Raw genomic sequence first — 20,699 nt, 5'->3', positions numbered from 1 at the left:
CTCCTGGGTGTCAGCTTTTACACAATCTACTCATTGCATAAATAATATAAATAAATCAAGAACTTGTGGCAACATACAAGTAAGAAAAAAAGTGGGTAATAGAATTACCTATTTTATGCAACCACAGTAATTGAACATCTTGGAATTTAATTATATTAGACATAACAAATAGACTGAGTGTTTCAGCAGCTTTAAAATAATAATAATAATAATAACAAACTTTATTTGTATAGCACTGTTCAAGATAAAAAGCACAAAGTGCTTCACAGTAAAACACAATAAAACACAGTAAAACATAAAATATAAAAATATTTAAGAAAAAGCTATTTTAAAAAGAAAGGTTTTTAGCTGCTTTTTAAAAGAAAACACTGAGTCTGCAGATCTGAGGCTGAGAGGAAGGGAGTTCCAGAGGGATGGAGCCACTGCTGCGAAGGCTCTGTCACCTTTAGTTTTTAACCGGGTTCTCTTAACAACCAGCAAACCCTGGTCACAGGACCTCAGGGACCTGCTGGGAGTGTACGGCTGCAAAAGGTCTTTTAAGTAGACCGGTGCTTGGCTATTAAGAGCTGGGTATGTTAAAACCAGGATTTTAAAATACACTCGGTAGCGGATGGGGAGCCAGTGTAGCTGGATTAAACAGGGTGACGACTGAAAACTTAGATGATTTAGTTAAAAGCCTTGTTCCAGACAAACTAGAGCCGTTCTAAAGATTTTTTTGCTCAAAAATCTGAAGATGGAGTTGCAGTAATCAAGACGGGAATATATAAAGATAACATAAAAATAATATCCTTATTGTTTTTTTGGTTTTTAATATAATCATGGGTGTAAGAGTAGTTTTATATTCCTGTTACATTGAGCTTTAAGTGAGAGAGTGAGGTGATGCTCTGTGTTGATGTACCATCCTCAGATGTAAAGTAAAAAGGTATTCCTTGACGTATAGAGCGTTTATCTGAAATATCTACCCCAGTTAAGCTTGTTGAATCAGTAGATGGGGATAGCTAGACAAACTCACAGGTTCAAGTAGCATTAACGTCGTCTCTCTTCAGTTCTCCGTGGAGCAGCTTCTCTCGCTGTCCCAGGAATTTATTAATGTTAAAACGATAATAATAATAATAATAATAATGATAATAAGCCACCAAAAAAAAACCAGAGTGTTCCAAGGCACTTTTTAATACAAGGCAAAAGGGCAGGTGCTCGATCACCCCTAGAGCCCTATGTGTGCACGTGCCTGCTGGGTATATGTTTTGCAGTTGAACCTCGGCAGTGTCATTAAATGACGTTAACTTGGGAGGACCAATGAAATGCACCATCTCAGATAAATGATCCACCATGATGAGAACAATCATGTGACCCTGTGAGGTGGAAAGCACAATGCACCCATAGTAATGTACACAACCACCTGGGAACGGAGAGAGGTAGCACACGTCATGTGGGGTGTAAAGTGTAAAGTCGGTACAGGCCACAATGTATTTTGAACATCCAACTATGGAATTGACTATCAAAACCTCATCCTGACCACAGCCAATGTGCTGCATAACCGAGGATGGTAGCAGAAATAGGCAGTGTTGACCTCTGAAAGACCTTGGATCAAAAGTCTCTTGGCATGTAAAGACAATCTAGAAGACAACTGTAAGAGATAGAGATTACCAGAAAGAGATTGTTAAACCTCACCCTTAAGGTCCATACTCATGGCTGCCGAGGCCCGTCATGCTGCTGAACTCTGAACTAGACTCTGATGTGGTTTCACAGTGGTCCACCTTGTCCATGTGAGACAGGACACCGGCTTTGTGGTTTTTCTGTCCTGGATGATATGACAGGACAAACTAGAACCAATTGAAAACAGAAACTATTGGGCCTGACGGGAATTGAGTTTTCTCGCAGTACATGGATTCTCCAAATTCCTGTGGTCTGTAAAACAGCATGAACTGATGTTGGACTCCAAAGAGTCAGTGATACTACTTCTCCAAAGCTAACTTAATAGCAAGAGTTTGCTGTCTTTGACATCATACTTGTGCTATATACTGCTGACAGTCTAAGGGAGAAGAAAGCACACAAATGAACATTATCAGTAACCAACCTGTGGAATATAATAGCGCCCACACCAGGATCTGATGCATCTTTCTTGACAATGAATGCTTGGGACTCATCAAGAAATATGGATAGGAGGAGAAATTAAGCTCAAGGGGGATGAAACCCCTGATCAAGCTCTAAAACTTTGCAGAATCATTTTTAAGAGGTCAAAAAATAAAAGTAACGGCAGCACAACTAGAACCATCAAAGAATCCCCAGTAAAAGCTTAGAAACCACAATAATGGATAAAGCAGCTACAACAGCAATTGCAGTTGTTGGCCTTGACAGAGTAGCCTCCAGTTTACTCTTATTTATCCTGAAAAGGCTGCAAGACACAATAAATCCTAAATATATTGTGGAAGAGATGCCAAAGTCATATTTCAAAACATGTGACTGGTAGAGATGATGGATTTTTTTAACAACAACTAAAAAACTGTTTCGTGAAAGACGTAACAGACCCCCCACTCTGCCAGATCACAGCAATGACAATCATGTTGCTGTCCATGGTGCTTAAATAAACAAAGACAACAACCTGCTTGTTAATGAGTTAATTGGAAGAAAAGAAAAACACACCTGAAAAACTAGTCATTAAGTGAATGACTCTAAGACTCTAAGGGGTGTTGTTATCTTTTTTTTACATTGAGTATACCGTTACTGGATTAGTAAATGTAAAAAAATAAAAACATCACAACGTGTCAATAAAGTGCCAGCCTTTGAAACAAAAACATAAAAAAAGATGAATTACTTATTTGGCCAAGCTGTAGCCCAGTAAATTCTTAATATTAGTCCATTTATGACCACAAGGATGATTTGGTTGTCAGATTCTGATATACAGGCATTATTCTGTGTTCTCTTGCAGTGTGCCCAAGTAACCACAGGGGTACTCAAAGCCCTGGTTGGGAATTACTGAACCAGTAGAGAAGCAGATGTTTGGTTAAGAAGTTCAAACGGTGACAGAAATACTTGCCAAATTAATAAATTATCACAGGCTACTATGAGGAGCAATCAGTAATCTCCAATCAGTAATCATAATAATCTCTGTAGTCTGCAGAATCAGTACAATGACTTGCAGAAGTTAGAACAAGACAAATTAAAAGAAAATAAAAATGATAGAAGCCTTAGTCATCTGTAATGCTGCAGATTTCACATAAATAAATGCTTTCTATAGAAAAAAAGAATTTTTTTGCAAACAAATCCCACCAAAATATATTTAACAGTTTAAAAAAAACGAAAATGTAATAAAATATCACCATGGAAAATGAATGGACAGCATTGAGACATTTATATTTTCAATATTGATAGGTGTACAAAACATTTCTTTGTAAACAGACAACAGTGAAGATAATTGTCAAATTAATCTCAATTCCAGTTTGGGGGGGGCAGAGTTTGATGAGTCCTCCCCAGACCTCAGTGTTTTGGGAGAAACTAAGGGTTTGGAGATTTAGACTCAAAAACATAAAAATTTACAAAATGCAGTATATCTTTTTGTTTTACTAAGCTAAGCAGGAGGTCAAATTGTGAACTGCAAGCTGAGGGTGGGAAGCCCATTGCGGCTGCAGAACCATAATCCCTTCTGCAGCTTCTCAGTGGTTTCTGATTAAGCTGCAATGACGCCAGGATGTCACACGGGGGTAGCAAACTTCACAAAACACCACAAAAATGCTCAGCTCATGCTTAGAATGTTTCATGCCGTATACTGGTAGCTTTGTAACACAAAGCTCTTTTTGCTTCAGCACCATGGATCTCTCAAATGACCTCTTCTCAAGGTCTGTCAGTTCATGCCGAAGGTCATGTTGAAAGTGTGATGGATTGCTCCACATGTGATACTTCTTTCCATGGTCAGTCCTGAGTAGGTTCTACTCATGAGAACATCTGCTGTGCATCTGGACAAGTATGCAAAAGCTTTTAAGTAATCAACTTTAGACAAGTTTAAATAGAAAACTGTAAATGTTCATCACTTGTATTATCAGTCTTATATTTAACTGTAGTTGTAGTCTAAATTATTACTGTGATTTTCCCTTAACTACAGAATTAAAGTGATCAGCTCTGATTTAGATCATAAAAATATATCAGCCTTTGTCAATCACTTTTTATAACTAACTTGTGAGATATTTTTAAACTGCACAGTTCTTGTCTTTCTTTTAAATAAATAAATAGTGCCATCATGTTTGAGCTGCTCTCCTTGATCTAATTACTAAACACCTATGTGTTCGTCTGTTTAAGTCTCTGCCTTTCTTTAATCTAGTGATGGAATGGAAGTGTTGTGTCTTGCCTCCAGCGTGTCTTTTCTCCTGAATTTACCTTGATTATTGACCTACATTCTGACCTGTTAGGTTTTGCCAGTTGCCCTGACTTTTGCCTTGCACCTTGGATTTGGGTTTTGACTGGCAAACTTCTGCCACACTCCTACTAAAAACTTTTGTGTTAAGATTTAAAAATGTAGGGTAAGAAGTAAAGCACAAAAATAATTGATGTAGCAGTTCTAAGTGTTTTAAAAGAAAATCTAACCATCAGGGGCCATCTGGAGCACTGAGGAAAGAAATTCCCAACTAAATGACCGTAAAGCTCTAATGGGTGGAAGTTATTTATCAGCACCGGTTCAGAGCAGACAGACAATGTGGGCCTTTGTTTGTGCCACACAGAACATTCTGCAGCCATGCGGTGGCCCTGAAACAATGGAGAGAACAAGAACGGACAAATAATTGTGCTGGGAAAAAAACGGTTTAGCTTTCCTCCTGGTTTTTGTAATCAACAACTTTAACAACTCAAAAGCTTAAAACCATTTAGTGTGAAAGCATTTTAAAGATTTGAATTATATGCAAGTGTTTCCATTAAAAGTTTAAAGCCACATATTATTTGGGAGAACAGTCACACATTACAGCAGAATAGAAAAGGTTTTGTTGCATAAGTTTTTGCTGATGAAAATAAGATACCATTGATTTTTTTGCAAATGTTTTTTATTTTCAAATAAAAAAGTAGGCTGTTTGAAAATCAGAGGGGGCTTCTTTTACCACATGTTCTGCAAATTATTGTACAAACGAAGAAGTGAAGTGGAATTTTGAATGTTGTTGCATGTGTTTTATTAAAGTAATGTCTTATGGTTGGAAAGCAGGGTTGGTCATGGAGATTCTTAAATTAAGTCTTTAATTAAAGTGTTAATAATGTGAATGAATACCCTTTTTTAAACACTTTTTTTAAAACCAATTTTCTTTTATATAAGTAAATAAAAGCTGTTTCTGTAAAACATAGAAAACATGCAATTTAGATTTAATTTGACTGAGAACAACACAAGACCACACATTATGTCTGCAGGTGCTACCAAAGGAAGCACTGAAACCAGCAAAGCTAAGTTGGGACTTTGCCACAAAGCAGAGTTGAAGGTTCAAATTCAAGATTTTTTCCAGTGTAAGGAGAGGACTACAGGCAACAGAGAACATGAATGGTGAACCCAACCTCCACTACAAAAAATATTTTTTTCTTTATTACAAAAAATCAAGATATAAACTGGCCAATCAAATGCCTCAGTAAAAGCATGTGGTCTGGGATTGAGCGTTTGAAAGGTTTGATTGACAGATTCTCCTGAGTCCGCTTTCAATGACCCAAACCAACTTGGACCAATCACTGCTCACTAGAGTTGTCTGGCTCCAACATAGTGATATCCGCATCGTAAAAAATTAGTAACTGACATTTCAGTCAGAAGTAAGATATTTTCTAGGCTGACATCACACCCACTCAGTCCAGCTCTCTGACTGTATGAGAGCTGGGCACAACTACTGGTTAGGTTGTGTTGTCTGAGAAGCTTCCATTCAGCTGGATGGAGTAACAGACATTTCCAGCCCAGCTCAATTTATAGTTTTTTTTTTAGTTTTTTTTTTTACTATAAACAGACTAACCCAGCCACCAAGAGCATTGTGGGGTTCAATGCCCAAGGGCACTTTAAAACATTTGGTTGGGCATAATGATCAAGGGTCACCTGCTCTACCTCTCATCCATGCCTACCTTCGTTCACAACTGTTTTTGAAGTGAAGGCAAAATATAAAACATAATAAAGTATGAGAAACTGAAGGAATGACGACTACAGATGGAGTTCAAACTCTTTTATTTTATTTTAGTTTCCAAAGCACAATTAGCTGACAGGAAGTGAGTGTGAGTCATGTGACCAGCTCCAGGCTAGGCAGTCTATCAGGAGGCAGGCTCTGTCAGCTGTCTGACCACAGGAGGGCGGGGCTGTCATTTCACATCTTCATGTCAAGTCAAACTCCACTCTGGCCAATAAGCTGACTGCATTTCAAGCGCTTGACTCTACTTGCCTTTGTGGCCACGAGAGCGCGACAGGCAGAGGCTGCGTAAGCATAGCAACAGCTGGGAATATGAAGGTAAAGCCTATTTACTGATTGGAGAGTAATCCTTAGGAGATGAAGGTCGCTGCATCTTCCTCCTCTTCTCCTTTAGGTCATTCGGAGTCTGACAGATGAAAAAAACAAGAAGGTTAGTGTCTGGGCTTTTTACATTCTAACTTTTCATCCTTTCTTTTTTGAACTTCTGGAGGCCGACCTGAATGTGATAATAAGAAAGTGTCCTATAGGAACCATATAAAGACCCACACCAAAGCTCAGAACCAGCTTCAGGTATTTTTAAAAGCATTGAGACATTTGCAAAGACATTAGTTTCCTTCAACTTTCTTAGGTCTAGACAATTTTTTAAATAACGTTTTTTGTTTTTTTCAGCAATAATCTTTAGTATGAGATGAAACAGTCAGGGGTTACGTCTGCTTCAATAACCTAATGTCAGGTCAAGGACGGCATTATTTCACAACCCTCAAATTTTATTTTTTCTGCCGTGTCTCTTCAATTTTTAAACGGGTTAGTCAGTCAAAGTAAAGCATCAGATTCTCCCCTAGATTCCATCCCTCCCAAGCTTTTCAAGGAGTTCTGCCCCAGAATTTCACAGACGGTCCTTTCTATCATCAACAGCAGTCTGGCTGCTGGGGTCATCCTTGCTGTTTTTAAAAATGCAACGGTTCAGCCTCTACTTAAAAAAGCCAGCCTAGGCAGAAGTGTGTTCGCTAATTTTAGACCCATCTCCAAGACGCCTTATATTTCAAAACTCCTGGAGAAAGTGGTCTACTCACAGCTAGAATTTCTTAATCCAACATCAAATCATTGAAGTCTTCCAGTCTGGTTTTAGACCCTTGAACAGTACTGAGTCGGCATTACTAAGAGTCAGCAACGACATTCTCCTAGCTAATGATGCTGGGGATGGTGTTTTCGTAGTTCTGCTGGATCTAACAGCAGCATTTGACACAGTAGACTGTCCATCACTTTTATGCTCTGGGTTTTAATCCAACATGAGACTTCTGTTGTTTTAGTGTTATTGTACTGTTTGTATTGTTTCATCTCCTTATATTTAATCTTGTGTTATAATTGGTTTTAGTGTCTGTTTTCTTTTATTTCTTGTGTTCAGCACTTTGTGTTGCTTCCTGTTTATTTGAAAGTGCTATACAAATAAAGTTGAGTTGAGTTGAGTTCTACGAAGTCCCATTTTGCTCATTTCTACAAAGATAGTTTTTAAATTCAGTGTCTCTGAAGTTGGGACAGGACTGCACCTCATTCACACGGTCACTGCATGAATCTGTCATCTGATACAGTAAAATTATGAAAAATTTCAAATGAAACATCACAGTTTAGTACTGAAGCATCCCTTCCCAAAGAGAGCCTTTGAGCCCTTTAAAAAGACTTTGTGACGTCATCAGACCTCTATTTTCACAAAAATCAGCCAATCACATCAACACCTAAGAACCATATGTGACCGATGTGGAGCTAATGCTGTATCAGGGACACATCAATTAAACACTAAGGGCCCCATAAGGTGCAATTTCAATCTGTAACATGAAATAAATTAATAACCACGACCACAACCCAGTACAGATGTCACAAATTATACACTAAATGTCTTTGTTTCTACTTACAGTTTTTCTCAGTCGCTTTAGTACAACTCTCAGATCAGAATGAAATTCCCAAAACTATTTGTTCAATCTTCACATCATGATGTCACTTGTGCAAATCACATAAGCAGTTTCTCACTTTTTCGAACAAGTCGCAATTGCTTTGGTACATCCATGCAAATGATTATGTACAATTCTCTGCTCTTTGATACATTATCAATTGTTTATGTCATGTTGATCAAAATGTATTATATAGTTCACTGTGCAATAGTCTTACTCCTCAAAACACCTAGTCATTAGTTCATCGTATAAGTCATTAACTGCAAAATGGTTGACCAAGTTGTCATAATGTGACAAACATATTTCGCTGCATTGCAAGTGAGGATATTTGCTGTGATGTGGATGAGAATTTGTGTCCTACTAACATACAGGAACGACAAGACGTGTAGGAAGACCACACCAATTCCTACAGCACTGCCTGTACTGTTGGACAGAATATTGTCCTATCTTTTTTTCCCCTTTGTGTTACTGTTTGCAGTGGGTTTTTTCTATGTTGATATGACATGGTCTGTCAACAAATTACAATATGAACAATAAAAGTGTAAATGTGAATCATGTCCAGTCTCTTGCAATCAAACAAAAAATGTGTAACTTAAATTTTACAACAATAATTGTCATCAAAACTTTAGCCGTAGTTTACATCAGAACCTCCCTCTAAAGTACACAGTTATATTGACAACATGACTAAGTAATTTGAATGTCTTGTTCGTAGACAATGACACAAGGACTTGACATTCTGATGGCACTGACATGTTCAATGACATAAAGACTTAGTTTTGAGAGATGAACTAAAGATTTTGAGCAAGTTACAGGCTTTTGCAAGAAATCCATAGTGTTTTGCTGTTTGTACAAATTGTTTTGAGAAATGCACGCACGTATTTGCAAACTTCAATTCTGATCTGAGAGTTGTACTAAAGCGACTGAGAAAAACTGTAAAGTCAGTCTATTGAAGACTGGAGTGAATTGACAAGTTTATTTGAGTAACATGCCCCTTAATGGTTTATTTTTTAACTGAATGCAATCCGGACTGCAGGTTTTTTAAGTCAGCTTCAAAGAGGAAGGCAATGCCTCACTCCTTGCTTATTGTTTCAGTTACTCCCCACCATGGATTCATCCACAGAAAAAAGTAGTTCCTGTGTTTTATCTGTGGTTCCTCACCTATTCCGCAGCTGGCTGGTTCTGTTCTCCTCCTGCTGCTGTTTTTGGTAGGTCAGCCTGCAGAGGAGCAGAGAGGAGACCAGCTTGTCATGTTCAGCATCACAATCTATGTATGATGTTAGATAGATAGATAGATAGATAGATAGATAGATAGATAGATAGATAGATAGATAGATAGATAGATAGATAGATAGATAGATAGATAGATAGATAGATAGATAGATAGATAGATAGATAGATAGATAGATAGATAGATAGATAGATAGATAGATAGATAGATAGATAGATAGATAGATAGATAGATAGATAGATAGATAGATAGATAGATAGATAGATAGATAGATAGATAGACAACTTTATTTATCCATTTGGGAGGTTCCCGCATGGAAATTGACATCTCCATTGCATACAGCACTGGTTGACATTCGTGTAGGAAAGAGCAGTACAGTAACCAGAAAAATGTTGCACTTCTCCCAGAGAAAACTGTTACTAACAAGGACATGTTTTCTGTTTAGTAGACATAAAACATTTAAAAGTTGATCTGTGTTCACGATAGTTTTTTCTCTCTAATCAGCTGACTCTGTGGAACTGTCCATGGTCTGATAACGAGGGGTTATATGATAACCATGGTCTGGTTATCATATATCTGATAACCAGAAAATATCAGCCTCTAAGCCATAGTCCAGGGCTTCCCCCAGCCTTTAACTACGCCTTAAAATATAACTATTTATGTTAATTTGCCCAAAATAATATTTGTTTTTGACATTTATCAGAATGTCCATAAATGTCATAAAGAGGATAGTATGATTCTTGGGCAGATTGAGAAATTACAACTGGAACTGATTAAATCTGACTTTCCAAGCATGAGTAAACATTAATGCTCTCCAGCAGAACATGAATAAGTTAGATGTCTATAAAATGAAAGTTGACCGTTTTATCAATGTGATGCTGTTGGAGGTCTCAGAACAATCAGATAGGGTCACATTTGCTTTTATAACTATGATGCAGCATCCTCTACTCTTTTACAAATAGCGCTCGTGAAACACAGGCCTGTCCTTGACGCACAGAGATTTCTGAAGTTTCTCTAAAACTTTCACCAAATTTGGTCCTGCTTCCATAGTCTTTAGCTTTGCAGTAAAACTGTTCTAAGACCTACATCAGCAGTAGCATGTTTGACAGGAGCTCATTCAGTTGATAAAATCTCTGTTCTCCTCACCTTTTCATTGCTTTGGAACGTTTAGAACAACTGTCAGATGATTCAGAAAAATACATTTTTCTCTAGAAATTTTCATAGGCCCTAACAGTTGTCCTAAACTGGGTTGAGTTCGGATTCACACATTGATCTGCAGATTCTGTTTTTGTTTCCTTTGTTGAAAAAGTGAAACACTTTTTAAGGAAGGAGCAAGACCGGCTTCAAGAAAGGGCAGCAGAGCTCCGGTCTGAAGCTTCATACTTGAGATTAGTGCGACAGATTGGAGGAGGCCCAATGAAATGTTAGTATTTGTAGAAAAAGAGTTTTGTTTTTTTTTTACATTTGACCCAGCTGCTCTTATGGATTCAGAAATTGTTGCATCACCTCTAAAGCCAATACTGTGTTCATTCACCCCTTATATATAATTTCCTCCAGACCTTTTTCTATTGTCAGATGCATAAATACATCAGTTAGCTCAAGAATTGAGTTTTTCCAGATCTGTCTAAAGGCAGCTGTAATTGTTGGAATGTAGACAGGCGTCATCTGCAAACAAACTCAGACTGTAGTTGCCTTTTCTTATTCTTCCTATTTTGCAGAGGACACTATCACAGAGCTTTAATGCTTACAGTTTCCACTAAAGGAACCTGAAACTAGCATACACAGGCAGACTGATGTCAGGTTTAAAGACACCTGTGCTAATGATCATAGAACACACCTGAGTGTGTTAACATGAATGCTAACTTTCTACCTTTTTCATTTCTTTCTAGACAAATTTCCTTAGTTTTATCTATAAATGTATTCCAGTGATCAACTTTCAGTAATTATTTTTGCTAGTTTCACTGTAATTAAGTGTCTGTTGTGGGCTTTTCTTTCAATAACAGAGGGAGAACAATTGTTTTGTCTTCATGCCTACTATCAATAGTTAAAAAGGATGTTGACAAATAAACTTTTCCAATGTTATATTTTGATATTTAAATGTGCGGTTGTTATGCCTCTTCAGTTTTATTCAATATGGTGGTAGACATTTTTTTAATGAGCTGTTTTTCTTGTTCTTGCTGTGATGAACATTGCAGAGATGAAACAAATCAGCACGAAACGCCACATGCTAGAATCATGAAGTGAAGCCAGCATCATGCTACCCTCACCCCCCACCCTAACCCACTGAGGCACCTCTGCAGCCACTGGTCCCGCCTCCTCCTGCCAATCACCGGATATTTGTGAAAAAGAAAACAAAAATAAAACAAAAATTTAGTAACACAAGATTATAAATATAAACAATATTTATATACAAAACATATACCGTGTGTGAAATATTGTAAAATCAATTAACTGAGTAAAAATAAAGTATTAAAATTAAAATATATACTTGTTGTGTCTAACATTTAATTTACTTCAAAATAAGGGACAGTACTATCTGTATTAATTATTTTTCATGTGCAACTATGAAAAACACACAACATCTTGAATAACGTTGATGTTTATTCAAAGCAAAATACAAAATGCCTCGAAAATAAGGTGTTTAAAAATGTTCTTTATAGTCTTCCTCCAAGCATCTCTTAAACAAAAATGAAACTCAGCATTGCCAGCGGGGGGGTCATGTGACCTCTCTTACCATGCTGACAAATCCACTCGCCACCGCTGCGTTCTCCACTCCTTCCACTGTTGCCTCGGCAACCTCATTGGCCCCAGCCACTGCAGTTTCAGCAGCAACGTTGACCTGCTCCGTTGACTTCTGAGCAACTGCAACAGCATCATCAGTACATGTCACATCTGTCTGTTTTCAGGCTAAAATTGAACTAAACGTTAAAAGAAGGAAATAGCGTCAGATGAGAGTCTAATCAGGTTAGTTGCACTGCAGGCTTTTGTTACTGCTTAACTTTGTCATTCTAACTATAACTTTGATCATTTAAATAATTTGTGAGGGAAGATGTTAATGTTTTACAAAAATAAGTTTGTGAGAATGTATTTTTTCATATGTGGGGTTTTAAAATGGATAGGTTAGACATATATCAGGATGCTACATTAAAGAAAAACCCTTCCCTCCTATATGTGTAAATCTGAGTCTAAACAACAACCATAGCAGCTGAATACATCTTATTTTTAATACTTAAGTGATAAGACCGAAAAGGTTTTTTTTTTTTTTAAAAACCGAAAAGGTTTTTTTAAGTAACAGCTGTAAAAGCCAGCTGTTGCCTTTGTATCTGAAGTTAATGATGGATCTTTTTATGCATATCTGTGAGTTTGGTGACAGACGATGGATTCACCCGCAGCAGTGTGAAGAAAAGAAGCTGAAAGCATGTTTGTGCGTATTTGTTATTCAGCTTGGGCGGCTGTTTGCTCACCTGTGTTGACCCCTGTCACCACCCCCTCCATCGTCTTGTTTCCTGGAAAAAATCAAAATCAAATTGAAGCGTCAAACAGAAAAGTATTATTTTCTAGTGATTGAAAAATTCTGGTTATTTTCTAGACTGACTGTATGTTTATGTCCTTTTTTTTTTCTCCAGCTGTCTGACAAACAGCTCTGTGCTTCTGCACCAACAAGCACAGAATAGGAAACACCAAAGTCTGAAACTGGCTTTTTAAAGTTTTGTTCTGGTTTTGAATCACTAAGTTGAAGATTTCTGGTTCTCTAATCTGGGTCAAACATCCCCTGCCCCCAGTTCATAGTTTAGATCTCAAATATTAGCGTTAATTTAATTCAATTCAATTTTACTTATTGTCCAGTATTTACAACAGTCATCTCAATGGGAGTTCATACTGTGTAATAAACATGGATCATTAAAAATATGAAGTCATAGAATTCAATAGCTGATCACTAAACTAAACAGACTAAACTAAAATGGGCATTCCTGCCCTTAGACCCTCCATCACGGTAAGGAAAAACACCGGGGAAAAAAACGGATTCCGGAAAAAACAAAGAAACCATAGGGGTGCCCACATGAAGGAGGGATCCTCCCCCAGGATGGAAATGTGATGTACCAGAACTCTTAGAGGAGAATTAGCTTATATAACTCTACAACTACATATTTAAATGGTCCAGCAGATAGGTTTGATCCAGATGAGTGGGGGGACGGCTGGGGGCGCGAGACGAGCCAGAGGCAGGATCCACAGCCAGGTGTGGGAGCAGGAGCAGAGACTGCAGTACACGGTCAGGTACAGGAGCACAGATGAGCCAAATGGCGTTAGCTGCAGTGTACTTTAGACAAACAAAACTAAAACTTAACAGACACTTGAGCGCATTTCCCTCCCTGATATCTCCTTAAACAACCCTTCTGGTGACTCCTTTTCTGGCTTCTGTAGAGCAGTATAAAGGACACTGGGGGCAGTGCAGCCCATTCCTTCGCTCAGATGCAGAATCATAGTGTTATAATACAGTCTGAGAATGTAGGGCGGGTGAGGCACAGCAGGGCTCAGACTGCAGACTCTTTGTCTGCTCTGTGACTCACTGTCATCTGACCCAGGAGCTCTGTGGGGGCTCGGATCAGATCTGCAACCCATGAAATGAGCTACAGGAAACCAGCCAGGCAGACACAATGCATATTTGATGAGCTGCTCTGAGCTTCCCTCTGCTTTTCCAGGACACTTACTGGCAGGTTGTGATCTCTAGCAAATGTGCTGATTCATTAAGGTGAATGAAGAAAATGCATTTTAGAGATTCAAGAGAAGGATCTTCATGTTCTTCCAGAATTCTGACAGGATGGTTTGAATGGTCTTTTGTTGACTGTGATCTGATCCAGGAGCTGAACTTTGCATCTCCTCAGAAGAACTTTGCCTGACATGAATTGACCAAAGACCAAAATTGTGCTAACATAAACTTGTGTTCATATTTCAAGACAAGTTTAAAACATCATAACAAAGATAGTGATGGAGGACGAGCAGTTAGGTTCTAAAGTACCAAAAACTGAATCAATGTTGGAAATATTGCAATCGTATCAAAACAAGCCCAGGGGAAAATATTAGATCTCACTTTACTTTAGGAAGGTTTTCCATGCTTTAAAAGAACTGAAACTTCCAAAAAAAGAAAAAATCCAACATTATGCAGAATTCTAACTCAACAGAAACTGTTAAATGTTGCTTCCAGGTCAAAAAATGGGGGCGTGGTCAGTCAGCAAGTGGGTGCGGCCAGTTAGTAATTCAGGGATAGGAAATGCACATTTGGCTCCTGCATCTGCTTCCAGAGTTCAGGAATTTCAGAGATGCTTGACCAACAGCAGGAATTGCTCATCACCAACCAACAAGTTCAAAAAAGTGTATTATCACTTTATTTATCCATCCATCAGGTGGGAAAACAGCAGTGGGGGATGTGACATCATTTCCTGTAGATCTTTTTTTGTGGTTGTCATAGCCAAAATGATAAATCACAGCATCTTTCAGGTATTTCTTGCTGAGTTTGATTGTCTTCAATGTTGAAGAATTTGTGGGTTTCAGCTTCTAGCAGCTTTTTTTCAAAGGAAAGCTTCAGAGAGACGTAGAAGTGTGCTGGCTCTGCACTTGTGTTCATCAGAACATGAAAAACCAGACAAAAATTTGCTCGAGATGCAGAAGAAGTCATGCTTGAGCTGAAGACATGAACTTAAAGTTAACTGAGTTTTAAGAGGAGAAAGAGGCTGGAGTATAGGTCAGGGTTTATTTTGACACATCTCAACTTTAAGTAAAATCCCACTTAAAAGCAATCATTTTGGGTCAGAAAAAGATTTAGATATTTTTTGTGGTTTTGAGGGTTTGGTCTCTGTTCCTTCTTGGCTTGTCGCTAAAGAACCTGTCATAAAGTGGAGTTGGAACATGACACAAAAATATTTAATTGTCTTTTATTTTCATTTCTGTTACTGTTTTCTTGGTTTCTCCTAAACTGGAGTCACATGACTATGCTACCATGTGACAAACGTGAACCAGTCTCATTTATTTTATTGTTGCCGAACACTGGCATGCGTCTTCGCCACACCCAGACTAGCAATATCAAGCCTCACCTTTCTCTTTTGCAGCAACTTTTGACTGATAACTGAGGTTTTACCTCAGAGGCTTCATAACTTTCACAAGGAGGCCGCAGAGCCTCAAAGGGGGCAAAAGCGGGCAGGGGAGCCAGAAGGGCATGGCAAGCTGCGACAAATGACACTTTGCTACCTTTGATTTTTTTTTCCCTCCTCGTTTTATACTGTCATTTGTCTCACTTTAAGGACTTTAAGCTGTGTATCAATTCAAATGTTAATAGAAATGACATATTTCTGTCTCCTTTAAATCCCTCTATCACTCCTATCACTTATTCTTTTCTCTGTTTTTCATAAGTTTTGAGTGTTTTTACATTGTCCTCCCTCACTCCCTTGTTGTGAGTCTGATTTGTCTTTAAAAAACAAATATTTCAAATTTTTAGACCAGATCTGACTCACATGGGAGGTTTCATGTAATGTTCAATTGCATGCACGTAAAATTGTGTAGAAAGTTAAAAACAATGAATTTTCTCAATAAATGTTACGATAAACTTCAGTTTTTGTCTTTTTATGGTTTTTTTGGTCTAAAACACTCCTGAGGAGCAGACTTAAATCCTTCATTCATCTTAATATCCTCATGTCAACTTTTGCTTGAACTCTTTTATTATTCTGTCTCAGTATAAACTCATCCTTCCATCCCTTTTCTTACCGACATAGATGACCCCCTCCTTCGTTTTGGTGGCAGCCTCCTCCACCCCAGCCTTTGTCTTTTCTGCAGCAGCCACCACTCCGTCCTTCGCCATGGAGAATCCCTTCTTCAGAACATCCATGACGCTTTGTTTTTTGTCTTCTGTTTGGTTTGTTTGTCGTCTGCTCTCTTCGTCCTCCTGTGCTCTGTCCTCTGGTCGTCTCACCGCTCCTCGTCCTCCAGCATCTGTTCTTCCTGCTACTGGATGAGAGGAGAAGAATGGGTGGAGAAAGAGCACGTGAGAGATGGGAGGGACGGGGAGGGAAAGAGATATGTGGAAACAACGTGTGAAGCAAACGAAGCACAAAAAGGGAAAAAGTCCTTCTTCACTGCTCTGATGTTAGTTTGTGCTATAAAAACACAAATATGTGTTAACACATCTGACACTTTCTTTAATGTGGATGTCCTGAATTTCCCTGAATGCATGAACAATCTGTCTTTTTTCACCTATTTTTTAAGGTTTTATTTTCTTCGAGCAGGTCACGTTCCTGCTTTTTTTAAATAGTAGAAACAATATTCTTTAATCCAAAACGTTGACCTTCTGTTTCAGATCAAATCTATTGGAGGCAGGTCAGTTAACAAGGTCACCACAAGGGATCTTGTAAAGCTATATTCACACCACTGTAGGCGACATTCAAGCAACCACTCCCAAAGAAAAGTCTATATAACGCATATAAATCGTTTTTTGGGCTACAGTATTTAAAACTCTTGTAATCACACGTCGCTGCGCAAGTTTTTACATCGCTTTTAGGTTTTACACACAAAACACACTGCCATTGAATGTGTGTTGCAAGTTAAACCAAATCAAACTTTGACCAGTCGGGGACTTGGATTTGGTACTGACATATTTGGAAGTTCCAACCGTTTGAAAATTGACCATGGAGGAGAAATTAATAATTGCACTTTGTGCCCGGCTGGAATTCTGTGGCTCCAAGTCATTCATATATCGGAAAAGAGCTGTAAAAGAAAAAATCTGGAGCAAGATTTACACCACTTCAACATTCCTCACCAAGCCTCTTTCAACTGACATGCGCCAGTAAACAGTGCAAAGAGAAGAAGAAGCCCCTTTCTTCTTGTCCAGTGGGAATATCATGCTCAATACGAGTTCAAGAATCCGAGTTTGCCGTGTTCTTGACGTGTCTGGTGTGAACATAGCTTTACACATTCACCCTCTATTCAGTCAAACAGAAACAAACTGACCATCTGGTTTCCAACCTTTTCTCCTATTTGAGAAGGATTTGACATGACAGCTGCAGACAGTTCTATCACAGGGAAATGTTTCAACTTCATTCGTTCATTTTCACATTTGAGATCAAAATTGTCCTCAGTCTTATGATTGACCAATCCAAGAATTACCATCAAACTCTCAGCTGTACAACCCTCTTACTGGGCAATGCTGTCAGATGGTTGCTACATCTTGACCTTTGTTTATAAAGACCAGGATTCCATGACATCCTCTCTTGCCAAGATGATGCATTCAAGGAAACTGTAATCTAGACAGACACAAATGCACAAAACAAATACAGACTTCTCTATGATTGGTCAGCAATTGGTTTGGAATTTTTCTTTTAGTTTGTGTATAGTATTTCCTTTTTTTAATATATTTTTGTGCAGGATTGAGAGGATGGCATGTTTCCACAGTGACTGGAGCAAAGATAGATGTTGACCAGCATCATTACACTCACACAGTCTCCTGCATTTACTGTGTAAACCATTGATTTGAATACTTATTGGGTGAGTATTGATCATCAGTAGAAACACAGATCTATATATCCTTCCATCTAAGAGTGTCCGAAGAACAAAATTAAAGCTTCTCTCATAGGTTTCTTGAAACTGATTGAATAACAAACCATTTTCACCTTCAGATTTTGCTACTGAAAATAGTGCCCCGAAAAGAGCAGCAGTTGGAACTGCCGGATTTTTTCCAGGTGGTTTCGGCCCAACTCTCAGTCGAGTCCACAAAACAAGAGATGGAAAGAGCACAAATGTCAGCGATCAGGTTTTTAGAAAGACATTTGCTTGATTGACAAGAACCCTTACAGGAAAACTGTTGGACTAACGCCAAAGTACTTTAAAGTTTTCAAGAGCTGTGACTCCGGAGTTAACTGACAAAAATCTGTAAAAACTAAACAGCAGTAAAATTACTTTTTGTCGTGATGACAAATTTGGATCAAAGGTGGCGCTTTTCACAGAGGACAAAAGTCGTGACAACAACAAGGTCACATTTCTAACAGCTAAACGTGATGAACCCACAAACACTGTTCAGATATTGCTGGAGAAAATTAAAATTTGTGTCTAAAACCACATTTTCTATTTTGTGCTATAACCACAGCAACCTCGTGCACAGGGCAGAGCCGTGTTGTGGTCCGATGACTGAGCCAACGTTTTCTGAATTTAATGATGTGACATCTGTGGATTCAGATCAACCTCAGTACCACTATTGCTCCAAACTGATTACATGGAAAAACCTGATGAATGTTTTGTTCTCCTCTGTCTTTGTCTGCAGGAAATCAGCTGATCTGCTGTTTGTGCAGCATCCAGGATTCACTTCATGAGTCACCTCCATGAGGAATCTGGAAGCTGCTTTCTAATTGAAAGTTGTTGAGAGTTCATGCCTTAAATGAGCCTGCTTGTGTAAGTGTATGTGCAGATGCATGAGTCTGTGTCTTTGTGTGTACGTGTGTGTGAAAGCGTGCGTGTGTGTTAGTGCATGTGTGTATGCATTTGTGTGTGGTAGGGATTACATGTGCGCATCTACGTGTGTCTACATGGATATGCATGCAATTGTGTGGGTGTATCAGTGTGTGCACATGTGTGTGCATATTAGTGTGTGTTCATGTGCTTATGCGTGTGAGTGTGTGTTAGTGTGGGGGTGGGTGTGTGTAAATGAACATGTGTGCGTGTTCATGTGCTAATGTGTGTGAAAGAGGTCAGTTCCCCTCAGCTGAGAGTTTTACACTCAATTAACACTCTGTACTAATTTACAGGTTTGTTTGTGATGTTTTCCTTTTTACCAAGTACCACAGAACTGTTGTCTCCTTTTCCCAGAAGTCCTTGCTAATTAAATCCACCTTTCACCTTTAATTCTTTTCCTGACACAAAAAAGCTGTTGTCAGTCACTTTTTATTGCGATAAATACACTGTCAGCAGCAATATGGCTTAAAAAACCAGGGCAATGGATTAGAGAAACCTGGTTTTCCAGATTCCAGTTGGCTTGTCTGTGCTCCTGTCCTTGGCCGTGGACCTCGTCTCTGGCTTGTCTCATGCCCGCAGCTGTCCCCCACTTCAATTTGGATGAAGCCCATCTGCTACACTATTCAAACGTAGTTGTAGAGTTAGATAAGTTAACTCTTCTCTAAGAGCATGTCCACCCCAGAAGATGTTTTTTTATTTATTTTTTTCGGAATCCGTTTTTTTTAGGAGTTTTTCCTTACTGAGAAGGAGGATCTAAGGGCCGGGATGCCCAATTTAGCTGAGTCTGTTTATTTTAATTAAGCAAGTACCTATTGTATTTTATGACTGATGTCATGTTTATCATACAATTACTGGCATGAAGCCCATTGAGACTACATTTGTTGTAATGTATTGTAACGAATTCAATTGAATTGGAATTGGGTGTATTAACAACAATCAACCTATTATTAACCTATTCATTTCTTTTGATTTGAAAATTTTGGTCACCCTTTTGTCATGCTAAAAAAAAAATCACACTTTCTGTGTATGATGATTTCAAACTTAAACAGGTCTATATCATGCAAATCAACTTTTTGAGCTTTTAAGTGTATAATGATGTTCATTCATTCATTCATTCATTCTCTATTCTGTTGGGTCACGGGGCTGCCGGAGCCAATCCCGGCCACTTGTGGGCAAAGGCAGGGGACGCCCTGGACAGGTCGCAAGTCTGTCACAGGGTAGACCCCCATCACACACACACACCCGTTCACTCTCACACTCCACCTATGGACAATTTAGAGTTGCCAATTAATGGGAGAACATGCAAAACTCCACACAGAAAGGTCCCCCATTGATGTTGTGTTTTTCATGTCCCCCAGCCGGGACTTGAACTGTGGGTCTTCTTACTGTGAGGCAAGAGCACTAACCACTGCGCCACCGTGTGTGCCTATTACTTACGAAAATAACTAATCTTTCATTAAAAATTTTGTTTTGTAGTGTGCCAAAGGTAATATATTATCATGTATTTGGATATTTTTTACTCTGAAAGGCTCATGAATAGCCTGATATAGGCCCGTTAAATTCTATGCTGATGATACAGGTATTTATACACAAAACAGCAAAATATCCTATGTGTGAGACGTTGAAATCTTTTATAATCTTTTGTAATTTTACTTTTTGTCCAGCAGATGGTGATAAATGCTTCTTATGTGCGTTTTTCGATTGGAAAATGAAACATTTTACTGTATTATTGGTAATATTTGTCAAAAAATGTATACTTATTTCATGTAATTTAATGTTTCTTTGTTACCGATACATAAACATAAAGATTTTGTAAAAACACTGGCTTTTAGAAGTCAATGATTGTTATAAAACCATGTACCTTCGTTTCTTTTTGCATATTTTCATCTCTGGTGGTCAAATGTAAAA

At 38.4% G+C, this 20,699-nt stretch overlaps 1 protein-coding gene across 2 annotated transcripts; it reads right to left on the bottom strand.

The window, feature by feature from the left end:
* Positions 1 to 6,152: 6,152 nt before the first annotated feature.
* On the bottom strand, positions 6,153 to 16,319 carry LOC101170044 (synuclein). Of its 2 annotated transcripts, XM_004077003.4 has the most exons (6): positions 16,059 to 16,317; positions 12,767 to 12,808; positions 12,037 to 12,164; positions 11,595 to 11,621; positions 9,233 to 9,289; positions 6,153 to 6,534 (listed from the first exon to the last, which is right to left on the bottom strand). In XM_004077003.4, the coding sequence occupies exons 1-5, from the start codon at positions 16,177 to 16,179 to the stop codon at positions 9,233 to 9,235; spliced, it is 375 nt and encodes a 124-aa protein (XP_004077051.1). In that variant the 5' UTR covers positions 16,180 to 16,317; the 3' UTR covers positions 6,153 to 6,534. The 2 variants fall into 2 exon arrangements, with proteins under 2 accessions (XP_004077051.1, XP_004077052.1); XM_004077004.4 differs by lacking the exon at positions 11,595 to 11,621 and having other exon boundaries at positions 16,059 to 16,319.
* Between the last annotated feature and the right edge of the window lie 4,380 nt (positions 16,320 to 20,699).

Source organism: Oryzias latipes, chromosome 15 (assembly GCF_002234675.1).
Source record: "Oryzias latipes chromosome 15, ASM223467v1".
NCBI lineage: Eukaryota > Metazoa > Chordata > Actinopteri > Beloniformes > Adrianichthyidae > Oryzias > Oryzias latipes.
The sequence above is the reverse complement of the archived record's forward strand: the minus strand, read 5'-3'. Positions and strand labels throughout refer to the sequence as shown.

Coding starts and splice junctions, on each gene's coding strand:
- LOC101170044 (XM_004077003.4), bottom strand. CDS start 16,179: ATGGATGTTCTGAAGAAGGGATTCTCCATGGCGAAGGACGGAGTGGTG. Junction 12,809..16,058: donor GGAGGGGGTCATCTATGTCG/GTAAGAAAAGGG, acceptor GATTTTTTCCAG/GAAACAAGACGATGGAGGGG. Junction 12,165..12,766: donor GGTGACAGGGGTCAACACAG/GTGAGCAAACAG, acceptor ATGCTGTTGCAG/TTGCTCAGAAGTCAACGGAG.